At 39.9% G+C, this 15,375-nt stretch overlaps 1 protein-coding gene across 1 annotated transcript in view; it reads left to right on the top strand.

Moving 5' to 3' along the window:
* Positions 1 to 15,375, top strand: part of LOC126411970 (sodium- and chloride-dependent glycine transporter 1-like) — a 212,944-nt gene that overhangs the window by 52,632 nt on the left and 144,937 nt on the right. The window contains exons 2-3 of the mRNA XM_050081410.1: positions 6,782 to 6,916; positions 14,930 to 15,073. Coding sequence (XP_049937367.1) covers positions 6,782 to 6,916; positions 14,930 to 15,073 — 279 coding nt within the window. The remainder of the gene's footprint in view (positions 1 to 6,781; positions 6,917 to 14,929; positions 15,074 to 15,375) is intronic.

Genomic DNA, 15,375 nt, shown 5'->3' with positions numbered 1-15,375 from the left:
CGGCGCTGCAGTCGGCAATGTCTATATAAGACAACAAGTGTCTGGCGCAGTTGTTAGATCGATTACTACTGCTACAATGGCAGACTGTCAAGATTTAAGTGAATTTGGACTTGCTGTTATAGTCGACGCACGAGTGATGAGACACAACATCTCCGAGGTAGTGATGAAGTGGGAATTTTCCCGTTCGGCCATTTCACGAATGTACCGTGAATATCAAGAATCCGGTAAAACATCAAATCTCCGACTTCGCTGCGGCTGGAAAAAGATCCTGCAAGAACGGGACCAACGACGACTGAAGAGAATCGTTCAACGTGACAGAAGTGCAACTCTTCCGCAGATTACTGTAGATTTCAGTGATAGTCCACCAGCAAGTGTCAGCGTATGAACCATTCGACGAAACATCATCGATATGGGCTTTCGGAGCAGAAGGCCCACTTGTATGCCCTTGATGACTGCACGACACAAAGCTTTACGCCTCGCCTGGGTCCGTCAACACCGACATTGGATTGTTGATAACTGGAAACATGTTCCCAGAATGAGATTTACACTCTGCAGCGAAGTGTGCGCTGATATGAAACTTCCTGGCCGATTAAAACTGTGTGCCGGACTGAAATTCGAACTTGGGACCTTTGCCTTTCGCGGTCAAGTGCTCTAACAACTGAGCTACCCAAGCACGACTCACACCCCGTCCTCACAGCTTTACTTCTGCCAGTACCTCGTCTCCTACTTTCTAAATTTTACAGAAGCTCTCCTGCGAAACTTGCAGAACTAGCACTCTTGAAAGAAAGGATATTGCGGAGACATGACTTTACCACAGCCTGGGGGATGCAGCGGAGTGTGCGCTGATATGAAACTTCGAACGAATCTCAGTCCGGCACACAGTTTTAATCTGCCAGGAAGTTTCATATCTGAGTTCGAATCTCAGTCCGGCACACAGTTTTAATCTTCCAGGGAGTTTCATATCAGCGCACACTCCGCTGCAGAGTGAAAATCTCATTCAGGAAACATCCCGCAGGCTGTGGCAAAGCCATGTCTCCGTAATATCCTTTCTCTCAGGAGTGCTAGTTCTGCAAGTTTCGCATGAGAGCTTCTGTAAAGTTTGGAAGGTAGGAGACGAGGTACTGGCAGAAGTAAAGCTGTGAGGACGGGGTGTGAGTCGTGCTTGGGTAGCTCAGTTGGTAGAGCAGTTGCCGACGAAAGGCAAAAGTCCCGAGTTCGAATCTCAGTCCGGCACACAGTTTTAATCTTCCAGGGAGTTTCATATCAGCGCACACTCCGCTGCAGAGTGAAAATCTCATTCTGGAAACATCCCGCAGGCTGTGGCAAAGCCATGTCTCCGTAATATCCTTTCTCTCAGGAGTGCTAGTTCTGCAAGTTTCGCATGAGAGCTTCTGTAAAGTTTGGAAGGTAGGAGACGAGGTACTGGCAGAAGTAAAGCTGTGAGGACGGGGTGTGAGTCGTGCTTGGGTAGCTCAGTTGGTAGAGCAGTTGCCGACGAAAGGCAAAAGTCCCGAGTTCGAATCTCAGTCCGGCACACAGTTTTAATCTTCCAGGGAGTTTCATATCAGCGCACACTCCGCTGCAGAGTGAAAATCTCATTCTGGAAACATCCCGCAGGCTGTGGCAAAGCCATGTCTCCGTAATATCCTTTCTCTCAGGAGTGCTAGTTCTGCAAGTTTCGCATGAGAGCTTCTGTAAAGTTTGGAAGGTAGGAGACGAGGTACTGGCAGAAGTAAAGCTGTGAGGACGGGGTGTGAGTCGTGCTTGGGTAGCTCAGTTGGTAGAGCAGTTGCCGACGAAAGGCAAAAGTCCCGAGTTCGAATCTCAGTCCGGCACACAGTGGAAACATGTTGCCTGGTCGGACGAGTGAAGTTTAAAATTGTATCGAGCGGATGGACGTGTACGGATATGGAGACATCCTCATAAATCCATGGGCCCTGCATGTTACCAGGGGACTGTTTAAGCTGGTGGAGGCTCTGTAAAGCCGTCGGCACACGGACCGTGCTGTCGAACGTTAACGTGGAGCGTGTCAAGTTTACCGTGCTGCTGAACGCTCAGGAATGATACGACTCGTGCATACGGTACGTGGGCTCCAACGTGGTATACGCGATCGCAGCGCACTCCAGCGACAGTTGAGGGATGTTTCTAGTTCGTAAATCACACTGTTTACTCTATTAAAACCCACATTTCCTTCATCGTTCATGAAAAGGAAGGTACCATGTCCAATCAATAAGGACACAGGCTTATAAAGGTTCTATTACAAACAGTGCGGTACAAATTTGGAATACTTCTCCGCATAAGATAAACATTATTTCATAATTCCCACATTTTAGTAAAACCCCAAGGTCAGTCTTACTTGATCACTGTTTCTACCCAGTAGCAGAATCTTTGCAACATGTGAATTACGAAGCGTAAAATAAAAAGGAGCAAAATATCTTTATACAAGTAGGACAAGCTGTCCTGTAGATTAAGCCAATCGAACAAAGTCACCCCTCAAAAAAAGGTTAACTTATATTTACATAACATCAAATATTATATTATATATTTATATGAGACTAATAATAAAGTATCAGAACGTAATAAAAACGCGAATGTTAGGAAAAAAAATATGGCGGTGTCAGGATGCGAACCACCGCCCCAACCAACATCTCAACAGAGGACTGGGACGCAACTCATTACGCCATACGAACTTCACACACGTAAATCTATCATATTATGTTACGACGTGCCGAAAACCTTAATCGTAAATATGTTACTAATTGAAATTTAATTATAACAAATTGTACCAAGAACAATACGTTTCGGGTGGATAATCAGTGTGTCGCTGCCTTCAAATAGCCTACTCTCATAATAGCCAAGTTACAATAATTATTTTGCCACGAATATAATGTTTCTCATTATTTTATTGGAACGAATCACACAGTTATCAACGGGTTTTTCAGTGATTCTCAATTTGCTGGTGCTCAGAAACGGCATATATACATATAGGCTTGAAACGAATGCCAATATGGCGCCTCACAACTCTGTACTGAAGGCAGACGGCGTGCGTGTGACGTAGGTGGCGTTGTGACATCTCATTGGTCAACGCTCAGACGCACGCTCATAATATCTGACATGCCAGATATTGCTCTGCACGTTAGGAAAGACTCCCGAGCGTGCTATTCCACGCTATGACGTCAGAAACTCGGCACGCTCAACGCTCAACGTTCGGATGCACGGTCCGTGTGCCGACGGCTTAATGGTGTGGGGCGTATGCAGTTACAATGATATGGGACCCCTGATACGTCTAGATACGACTCCGGCAGGTGACACGTACGTAAGCATCCTGTCACCTGCATTCATTCATGTCCATTGTGCATTACGACGGATTTGGGAAATTCTAGCGGGACAATGCGACACCCCAGACGTCCAGAATTGCTACAGAGTGGCTCCACTCTTCTGAGTTTAAACGCTTCCACTGGCGAACAAACTCCCCAGACATAAACTTTATTGAGCATATCTGAGATGCCTTGCAACGAGCTGTTCAGAAGCCCCCTCCTCTTACGGATTTATCGACAGCCCTGCAGGATTCATGGTGTCAATTCCCTCCACCACTACAGGCGTTAATCGACTCCATGCCACGTCGTGTTGCCGCACTTCTGCTTCCTCGCGGAAGCCCTACACGATATTAGGCCGTTGTACCAGTTTCTTTGGCTCTTCAGTGTACCTCATTCCCGGATCGCCAGTGACTGCCTCGCTCTGAGTCACACCTCCCCAGCATGGCGTACAGGAGGCGCCACCGATTCAACCAAAAACCTCACCATGTGTGCCAACAGTCGGCGCAGTAGGAACAGCAGAGTTAGTAAGGTAAGCAAATCTCTGACGAATAATAATAAGGCAGCAAATAAATTTCTCAAACAACTTGGAGTATTAAAGAATTAAAATTTTACACCAGCTCGCCTTAAAGTGACTCTTTCTCTCATTGTGTTACATGCCCTCTTTTATATCGAACAACGAGTCTGATGGTAATTGTCATGTCATAAGTGATTTACGTATCTTGTCAACTCTCATATTCCTACGAAACGGAAAAAAATACAAAAGGAAAATAAAAAACTGCGACTTGCGTTTGGCAATCGAACACAGATCTGCTGCTCCTCAACCCCATGCCTTGGCTGTTGCATTAGTTGCGCTTCGGTGAGCAGCTTTTGCTTCATGGATATATAAGTGTAAGGCGTAAAATTTGCTTTACTGTATTTCTAGGAGAATATGCGTCTCGGATCGATATATAATCAAAAATAATGCTCAGTTTTTAGTTGTTCATTGATCCTTTTAGTTTTTATCCGATTTCACGTCTTCAACTTTAGGGCCGGTTTTTCCAAAAATAGGGGGCATTCAGTCAAAGTATCTTAGTCTTTCATTGGAGGTTCCACAGAAACGACCTGCCAAATATGCGCCGAATCCGTTGGCCGCGTCTGAGGCATTATCCATGCCAGGCTCGTGCTGCCAATTGAGAAGTTACTCGAGTGAGAAGTAGCGACTCCAAGGTCTGCAAAGCCGAGAACGACTGGGAGTGTGCTGGCCTAAACAAACGCCCCTCCATACCACACCAAAAAGACGCCTTTGGCTGAGACCCACCTGTGGCCAGAACAGCGGAGCTATTTCCTTCACAGGTTGCTCAGTGTACAGATTGAGTAACAAAGGCGTACTTTACAAGTCTTCTCTGCTACCTTTATAATTTAAAGAGTGAACTCCAGTCAGTACTGTCAAACAATTCCTCTAAATCTGCAGATGCTATAAACATACACTACATTTCTAGGAGTCGATAATGCCTCGCGTGGTCCTACATTTCTTCACAACGTGAACTGATATGTTCTTTTATTTTTCTGTAAACAATTCGTGCCAGTATTTGGAGATCATGAATTATTAAACTGATATTTCAGTAATATTATCAACTATCTTTTCCGGCACCGGAAATATTAGTTTTTCTTTCAACTTATTTCCTCTATTTCACATATCAACAGGTGAAACAGTTTTGTAAAGATTAGGCCTCTCAAGGTTTGCAGTAATTATGATGGAATGTCGTCTACTCTACGAGCCTTTTCTCGCCTTAGGTCTCTGAGTGCCATCTCACCTACATTTATTGTCTCTTCTCTTTCTATGATATTGCCTTCAAGTTTATTTCCCTGATTTTTTTGTGTCGTATGTCTTCTGACTGCTTTGATGTGGCCCACTCTACGCTAGCCTCTTCATTTCAAAGTAGCACTTCCATTCTATGTCCTCAATTACTTGCTGGGTGTATTCCAATCTCCGTCTTTCCCTACAGTTTTTGCTCTCTACTGTTCCGTCTAGCACCAAGGAAGTTTTCCCTGATGCCTTAACATGTCCTAACATCCTGTCCCTTCTTCTTGTCAGTGTTTTAAGAATTTCCTTATATTCCTTTCTTCGCCGATTCTGAAAAGAACCTCCTCATGCCTAATCTTATCAGTCTACTTAATTTTCAATATTCTTCTGTAGCAGCACATTTCAATCTCTTCTATTCTCCTTTGTTCCTCTTTTCTCACAGTCCATGATTCACTATACTAAAATACTGTACTCCAAACGTTTATTACCATAAATTTCTTCCTCAAATTAGGCCAACATTTGAGCCCAATAGACTTGTTTTGGCCAGGAATGTCGTTATTATCCATGTTAGTATGCTTTTTATGTCCTCCTTGCATCGTCTATGGATTATTTTGTTGCCTAGGTAGAAAAATTTCATAACTTCATCTACTTCATGTTCAATAATTTTGATATCAAGTTTCTCGCTGCTCTCATTTCTGCTGCTTCTCATTACTCTGGTCTTTTTCCGGTTTATTCTCAATCCATGTTCTATACTCAAGAGATTGTACATTCCTGTAATTCTTTTTTATTTTCGCTGAGGATACGAAAGTCATCAGCAAATCTTATCGCTAATATCCTTTGACCCCGAATTTTAATCCCACCTTCGAACTCTTGAGTCTTTTCCTCATATAGACTATACATGTATATTATTTTGTCTTCTAGCTCTGCCTTCTTTCCTTACTATGCCTTATTACCTGCGCTCTTGATATTCATACAGCTGCCACCTTTTTTTCAAATGTCTCTTCAGTTTTCCTATAAGCAACATCTTTGTTTCTCCTAGTCATACGTGCTTCTGCAGCCTTCTTATTTATTGTCTGGCCATTCCAACTTAGCCAGTTTGTACTTCCTGCAATATTGTGGTCTATTCATCTATATTCCCTTCATTTCTTGCTTTCATTAGTTAAATTCATAATCTCGCGAGTTATACAAGAATTTTTGTTGTTCCTTCCCTTTTTGTCTGTATAATCCTCATGACTTTCGCTATTTCATCCGTCGAAGCAACCCATTCGTCCTCCATTGTATTGCTTTCCGCTGTTGTAGTCATTAAGTATTACAGAGCTTGGAAGTTATACTCTGCTTTTTTTAAATTCACTGGCCCAGCTTAAAATAAAAAATTCGAAGAATGTTAGTGCATGAATACCTGTTACATGTACGTCATGTACAGATTCATTCTGCGTACCTCTGTAGACAGGGATACCAGCTGATTTTAAAAAAATACTGGTTAAGTCGTTTGTTAATGTGCCATATCTCTGCGAAACGAGTGTGCCTTTATGACTTCTTTTAACTGTATTAATTGTACTAATGTGTGTATCCAGGAAACAGTTTGAGGCTGTTGATGGTCATTGTTCAAGTGGTCACTGCTGGGGATCACTTGTCCTTATCGTAGCTGCATAGTTGCATATTTATCTGAATTTCTTTGCAGGCGCCTTCCTTATCCCTTACATCATCATGTTAATGGTGATGGGTGTACCTATCTTCTTTATGGAGATGGTCCTTGGGCAGTACAGTCAGCAAGGGGCTACTGTTGTCTTTGCTCGGATGGCACCTATCTTCCAAGGTAAGACTTAGTGTCAGAAGCAACACAAAAAATTATATTAAAACTGAACATCATGCTTAGGCGCTGGTCAACAGCATGTTCGCATTTTATAAAATGCATAACACTGTGCTGTCTATGATAATGTTATTTATTCTGCTACCGGTTTCGGTCTTGAACCATCATCAACAGCAGAAAATTATCGCAGAAGTATCACATGCCACACATTCTTTGACATACATTACTATTGAAAACCATAATCGCCCATTGCAACGTAAAAGGACCTTAACTGCTAACATTTTTATGAAAAATTGTAGCAAGATTACAATGTGACGGTCCACTGACAAAAAGCAATTTCAATGAGCTCTCATATTGTAATTTTGCTAGAAGTTTTCATTTTTAATGGCAATTATGGTTAATTACAGTTATGCCAAAGCACTTACAACATGTGCTACATCTGCGATAATTTTTCTGCCGTTGATGATGGTTTAAGACCGAACCAGTAGCAGAATAAATAACATTATCACAGACAGCACAGTTACGAATTTCGTAAAATATATTAAAATTCTTAGCCCATGTATTCATAAATATAAAATGTTAATAAAACATAATGTTTATCTCAAGCATTCAGAATTGGTCACGTATACTCATAATAACAATATACTGAAGTTGAAATGAATCTACTATTTGCTGTCAGTTCATATCTGGCTATTATTTCCGTACATTTTAGAGAAAATTTTGCTGCATATTAGTCATAGCTACTTTGTTATATTCTGGAATAAACAGTGAAATTAAAAAGTAATTAAGATAAATTATGTAACTACAGTGTTAGAGAAGTTAAATATAAGGGATTACAGAACAGTATCGTTTTCATGTAGAATCAACATGGCAGGAGGTGGAGTTACAGCATATGTAAAAATTGGACACAAAGCCAGAAATATTGAAACATATTGTTATTGTATGGATTAGATCCTACAATCATATGTGTGTCAGTTGTTATCGCAAGATATTTCTCTTTTAATTGTAAAAGTATACGGATACCCTCTAGAAAACTTTCAGCTGTTTATAATGTATCTGGACTCCTTATTGAGCTACATGGCACACAAGAAAAAACAATTAGTGGTTTGCTGAGATTTCAATGTAGATTTCTTAAAGGATTCCGACTGTAAAAATGAGATGGATTCATCATTAGGCTGTTTCAATCTGATTTCAGTGGTAATTTTTCCAAGTACCATGCAGCAACCTTAACTGATAACATTTTTATAGAAAGTGCTCAGGCTGAAACAATTACTGTGTACGAAATTGTTAATGGACTACCTGGTCATAATACACAATTAATGGAAATAATCTAACTCCTTATAGCTCTGAAGCTTATTCCTACAGAGCAATGAGGCTTATTAATGTCAACAGAATAGAGTGTTTTAAAAATAAATTAAAATAGGTGATATGACATGAGCTATATTTGTAAAGATAAACTAATGAGAAATGCAGTATGTTCCATAGTAAGTACTGTAAATATTAGAAAGTGGATTTTCTAAAAAGTTATCCAAAAAGTCGATTATAAAAATCTTTAAGCCATGGATAACTAAAGAGATTAATATCTCATGTAAGAGGAAAAAGGAAATGTATATATGTGCCAGAATAACTCAAGATGCAACAGTGATTGCATTCTACAAAAAAATACAGTAATATTTATTAAAATGTACAGAAATATGCAAGTCCTAACAGAAGTTAAAATGAAGATAATGAGATTGAAACTATATGGGATATTGTGAAATGGGAGACATGACAGTTCAGTATACAAGATACCACAACAACTAAACTAAATGATAATGTTGTGATTGTTAATTCATAAGCTGCAAGTACTTTTAACAATGAGTTTCTAAATGTAACAGCAAAAATAAGATAAAATGCTCCAGTTATAGAAGCAAGAGGATATAATAAAAATTCCATTCCACAAAACTTTAAGCAGTATCTTACTTTAAGTAGTATCAATATCATTCACTGAACTTAACAAAATTATAAAAACTGGAAAAAATCTCATATGGTATTTGGAATTTCAGACAGAATCCCGGAAACTTGTTCTAACTTTATAAGAAATGTCAGAGAGACTGAAACATGCAATTGTTGGACATGTTTATAAGAAAGGTGACAAGAGAGACCTAAGTAATTGCGGTCCAGTTTCCCTGTTAGTGCATATTTCCAAAATATTCTATAATACCTCCTGAATAGTCTCAAATTTACGTAGGAACAGTTTATATAGCACATCATAATTCAGGTCCCAGAAGGATTGCTCAACTGATAATGCTATTCATATATTCCCTCGTCAAATATTACAAGCCTTAAGGAGTAAAATATCTCTGGTTGGCATTTCTTTGTATATTTTCAATGCGTTTAATTGCATAGATCATGTTTCGCTGTGGTTGTACTCCCAGCTGGTTTGAAAGAATACTTAAAAAAACAATATGTATAATGTTATTTTCAATAATCCAAACAATGTTGGAATATAAGAAAATTTTAGGGACTGTGTAGAAATCATGAAGGGAGTCCAACGAAGTTCAGTTTTTGATTCACTCCTATTACTTATGTATGTGAATGACCTTTCACTTAACATTCATGAAGCTGAACTGCAACTTTTTGCTGAAGTACTAAGTTTATAATAAATGACATTGGAGAGAAAAAAACAGAAGAGGTTATTAATGACGTTTCTGAAAGAATTATTAATTTTCATAAAATACACATATTCAGTTTTGAACAACAAACAGACACACACCAACAACTGATGTAGCACATCAATAGAAGACAGTAAAGAGGGAAAAATGGTCCACATTTTTGGGTGCACATATTGTTGAAAACTTGAACTGGAAGAAGCATATTGCTGTGATTCTCGAACAGTAAGGTTGAGTTACTGTTTATTGCTCTTGGTATAATTGCTAGTTTTGGAAACAAACAACTCATATACCTCACATATTTTGTAAAATTCCAGTCAATAATGTCTTATCGAGTAATTTTCTAGGGCAACTCACCACTTAGAAAGAAAGTAAGAAAGTATTCATTGCAAAAGAGCGAGAAGCAAGAATAATATGTGATGTTCACTGGCAGTTGTCATGTAGGTACCTCTTCAAGGAATTAAGCATTTTAATTGTATCATCACAAAAGATACATTCTCAAATGAAATTAGTCGTAAATCCATCATAATTCAAGAAGAAAAGTACAATTCATGTCAACAACAACAGAGAAAAAATGACCTTTGTTACCAGTTATTAAAGCAATTAGTGGCTAAGAGCGGACTTCAATATTCACTAACAAAAATTTTTTGTCATTTGCTCAGTAACATCAAATGTCTGACAGGTAGCAACGCAAATTTTAAATTTAACCCAAAAATAATTTCTGCTGGACAACTCCATGTATTCCATGGACGAATTTTTATTTAAAAACTTGTAGCCATTAAAGAAAACAGAACTAGTTTTTAAGTGTAGTTGCATGAGTAGAAATAAAACGGTGATGTGTTCATTAATGCTAACACTAATCACAAATACTTTTCGTGCAAACTGATTAAGTCCACATAATTTATATGAAACACTCTTTCAAACGATGTGTATAACATGTAACTAACTCTAAAATGTTTTATCACAAACATCTATGCATATATAATTTGGAACAGTTTTTTTTCGAACCAGCATTGAGAATAATCTATTTTTTAATTTAGAAACTCATATTTCGTTCTGAAGATAACAAAGTATTTCTCAGGCACCAGAAGTAATTGTTATATGAACGGCATTTGAACTATGGCCCAAAGCAGTGTAGGACTGTTCACCAGTTACTTTTACTAGTCAGTAAGCACATATAAAAACCCATAAATGGGGAGACGATTAGGAACTGAGTTCGTATGAATTTTGTACTTGAGTCGAATCAGGCTGGTAGGACACCACGCAGCTTTCAGAGCCTGTGTTTCACTCAGTGACGTGATGCATACCAGCTTCACTGTTGTCGGTGATACCATAAATAAATATCAATTTCATTTCGCGAATGAGGCTGTACATGGTATTGGGTAAATGGCAGTGCCAATGTTAGTGTCAGCAAGTGTAACTGGCCATTCATTGGTAAATTTGCCAGTACACTGTGTAAGAATGTTGGGTCCTGTTCTTTAAGATATGAAACCAACAAATACACGGAACAGTGACGTCGATGCTTGCATGTCCACTTCCGTCAACAATTTACTCATAAAACCAGCCATGAGTACGTTCATATCATGATCTGCCTTGGCTAGAGTTAAATACAGAAAAACTTTCATTTTCCCTTGTGTAACGGTAGAGCCATGTAAACACGCGATGGATCTTTCAGCAGAGAAAGCGCTGTCATTTAGAATCTGGATGTGGAGCTTCGATTGCCATAGGCTAGTTCACAAACGTACAACACAATCCACCAGTAACACGAACTGTATTTGAACTGAAGATGTACTGTCACACTGGACCATCAGTAACGATCAAATTGTGCACACTGACGTCACTTTCACAAATAATTCTACCTTTTGATCCGAGTTCTACACGTACGATCTTTACAAGACTTCCGTCACGTAAGTCAGCGCCATTACAAGCAAGCTAAATGGCAGCTGTCTGAGAAAAGGAGGATTTTGGGTCATAAGTAAAGGGAATCGAAAGAATAATAATGATACTGAACACACAGAATATTTAAAAAAAATTAAAAACAGACAATTTCGATGGAAGAAGTACGAGGCTTGATTGACGTGCACAATAAAGCTTCAAAAATATATCCCGTGCTGGAGTCTTTGAGTTTTAGTAACAACGAAGTTCCACAGTCAGTCATCCTCGACTTCCTCTCCTGGGCTAACCTCTTCATCTCAGAAAAGCACTTGCATCAGACGTACTCAATTATTTGTTGGATATATTCCAATCTTTGTCTTCCCCTGCAATTTTTTCCGTCAGCTCTTGGCAAAGAAGATGATGAAGATTTTCAAAGACTCGAATTTCAACTCAAACATGACGCGGCTTGAACAGAAATAATCTTATACAGAACGTCAGAGCCATTTGATGATCGAATGCCAGTATAAGATCACTTCACGTGACTGCAACAGTCTGTCTGATCTGAGGTCTTTGACATAGTCGATCTGCGTGCTTTCTGTGCGCATCCGTCAGAATGAGCTCGAGTCATAAGGAAGCTGGATGGCATGGCGAACACATGTCTATAATGAAGCTGGTGACAATCTCACTAGGTTGTCGAGGATCAGACTAACTCTCTTCGTTTCACGGGCGCATTCGGGAGGACGATGGTCCAAACCAGCGTCCGGCCATCCTGATTTATGTTTCCGTGATTTCCCTGAATCGCTTCAGGCAAATTTCGGGATGGTTCCTTTGAAAGGGTACGGCCGATTTCTTTCCCCATCCTTCCCTAGTCCTTTGGGACTTGATGACGTCGCTGTTTGGTCCCCTCCCCCGAATCAACACGGGTGTGAAGTTTTTGCGAGTGGGGATCTTTGAACACCAGCACTTGTGAGGTCGACAACACAATCCTGTGTCCGGATCATCATCGTGACCGAAGTGGCGAAAGCGCCGGTTCTCCAGGGTAAATGCCTTCACCAGAGATCTCGCGGCACACATCTGCCATCAAAAGCATTATCACCGACTCAGAAAATTTGATCTGTGCGCTCAGCGACCATCCAGATGCGTTCGAACGGCACAAAGCCATCGCACTGTTCGTTAATTGTAGTATTTTGCCCACCGCGACTGGGACCAGGAACATTGCGGAAGTATCGTGTAGACAAATGACTGGCAACTTCGTCTGTAGAGTAATATTTTTGTCTGCTGCACCCTTTGGAACCGAAGGGAAAACAACAGGAAGAAGTCAATGTCTCCGTCTTCAAGATGTTAGGAGCATGTGCGCTAATGCATGTATTTCCTGTCTGTAGTGCGACCGCTGCATGCTGTATGAAAGTCATCCTGCGTCGCTCTACGAGTAATCTAACGCAAAAGGATTTCATCTGGTAGTGCTCGCCCTGTTAATTGGTACCTGCATCAAGCGACCGGACTACCCATCACGCGCTCCGTACATGAATCCGATTGAACTTTCAGAAAACATTCTATGCCAAAGAAATACACCCCTAACATAGCCACCAAGTACTACTTCTTCTTCGAGTGAAGTAAGATGTGTATTGCAAATCGTGTTGCACGACCCGATTCTTAATACGAGGAGTCGTCCATTCTGTGTTGCTCTGTAAGATGTGTCATTCCGTAGTCTTGTTTTGTGTGCTACCATTCCATGGAACCCACAACCTTATGTATGAATCACAATATTATCCTAGATAAGTTGAAGTTTTATGGGAATGTCGGCAGTTTACAGCCAACCAATGGATAATATATTATTTAACCAAAACAATGCAGAAAGCTGTATTTTGTAATTCAACCAATAAAGTCCGACGACGTAATTCTGACGGGAGAAATCACATATGGGGTTCTCCAAGGCTCAGTCTTTGGTTCACTGTTGTTCTTCATAAATGTCAACGAACTTCCATCTAATACACAACAAGCAATGTAAGATTTTTTTGTTTTTGCAGATCACGTAGTATCGTAATCAATCCAATCACAAATTTAGAAATAGAACAAATGGTAAACACGTACCATTGACTGGTTTTCTGAGATGGTCTCTTCCTCAATTTTAAAAAGACACAACGTATTCCCTTCTGCACGTATAGAGACACTAAACCAATGATAATTGTAAAACACGGCGAGAAAATTAAAATATTGCGAAAACTTCAAAATTTTTGGCTGTACTTATTGACGAGAGTTTAAACTGGAAAAAGACACATTCTGGAACTTCTAAAACAACTTAGTTCAGCCACTTAGTTCAGCCACTTAGTTCAGCCACTTAGAATCATTGCATATGGGGAGAGACAAATCAGTAAGCTGACGTATTTTGAATAATTTCTTTCCATAATGTCATGTGGAATAATATTCTGCAGTAACTCATCCTTAAGAAAGAAAGCCTTCATTGCTGAAAAACTTTCTGTTAGAATAAAAGGTGATGCTCACGTACAGTCATCTTGTAGACATTCTGACTTTTCTTCACAGCATATTTATTCCCTCATGAAGTACGTTATAAGGAATCCACTACAATTCAAAAGGAACAATAAGGTACATAATCACAATACGAGTACGAAAAATGATATTCATTGCTCCGTAGTAAGGTTGTCTTTAGCACAAGAAGTGGTTCACAGTGCTACAACAACAAGTTTTGATCACTTATCCAGCGATGTAAAAAGTGTGTCAGACAGTAAAGTAAAATTTGAAAACAAAATTGGAAAGTTTCTCCTTTCAACTCCTTCTGTTCCGTAGAAGAATGTCTTTTATTGAGACAACTATGTGTAAATGGTGGTGGGTAGAAGTTACTAACTCTCTTATATGCATTTACGAAAAACTTATGAATTGGCAGCATGTAGTCATATTTACAAATGAATTTGCAATGTGAAAATAAAATGAATCGATCCAAATCAGTAAGATTTATCATGGAAAGTGATTCACGGAGCATGAAACTAACTAACAATAATGACAGTGGTCGAGTTGCAAGTATACTCGACTCGTTACAACTACGTTACGCGTCATAAATTTCCCTTTCTTCCTGTAATTTCGTGATCCTCAGGTATAACTTATACTCATGAATGTTCTTTTTCTGTCCTATTGGTCCGAGGGACCCATCGAGAATTTTTCACCAATAATCATGCTGTTTTGGAACTTGCCATATTCATTTTGGTGCAGCAGACATAAAAAATTTCACAATTTTGTGATGACTGATGAATGGTATTAAAATTTCTCGATCCACACGAGACAGTTCTTCCCTTCTTTCGTCTAGTTTGCAAGTATGAATTTGGAATAGGTTTTTCAAGGGTGGGTTTTATTTGACCACAATTTACTGCGGTCTTAGTTTTCCAATAGTCAAATGCCACAAAGTGGTATGTTCTACCACATTCAGATGTTTCAATATTGTGTTCGTTTCAAATTTAAATGTTCTTTCTCTCTGCCAAAGGAGTGGGCTTCAGCGCGCTGGTCATAGTGCTTGTGATCAACATCATCTACATGGTGGTGGTCTCGTGGACACTGTTCTACATGTTCGCCTCGTTCAGCTCGGTGCTAGGCTGGGCGCGCTGCGACTATGACTTCAACTCTGACTGTGAGTACTGTTCTGTCCGTTACCTGTATTTTACAAATACTGTTTACTGCATAATCCATTAAATTTCAGGGATGCACTTCTGTCTCCCTCCATCCTCCTGCCCCCTTTCTCTTTCCACCTCCATCTCCCCCTCTCTCTGGCCAATTCCTCTTCTCATTTCTCTCTATCCATCCTTTCCTCCCCCTCTCTCTAACCATATCCTCCTGCCTCCTCTCTCAGTCCATTTTATCCTCCCTCCTGTCTTTGTCCATCTCCAACTCCCCCCCCCCTTCCTCTGGCACTTCCCTCTTTCTCTCCATCTC

This window comes from Schistocerca serialis, chromosome 1 (genome assembly GCF_023864345.2).
Source record: "Schistocerca serialis cubense isolate TAMUIC-IGC-003099 chromosome 1, iqSchSeri2.2, whole genome shotgun sequence".
Lineage (NCBI taxonomy): Eukaryota > Metazoa > Arthropoda > Insecta > Orthoptera > Acrididae > Schistocerca > Schistocerca serialis.
Note: the sequence above shows the minus strand (reverse complement) of the source record. Positions and strands in the feature narration are given on the sequence as shown.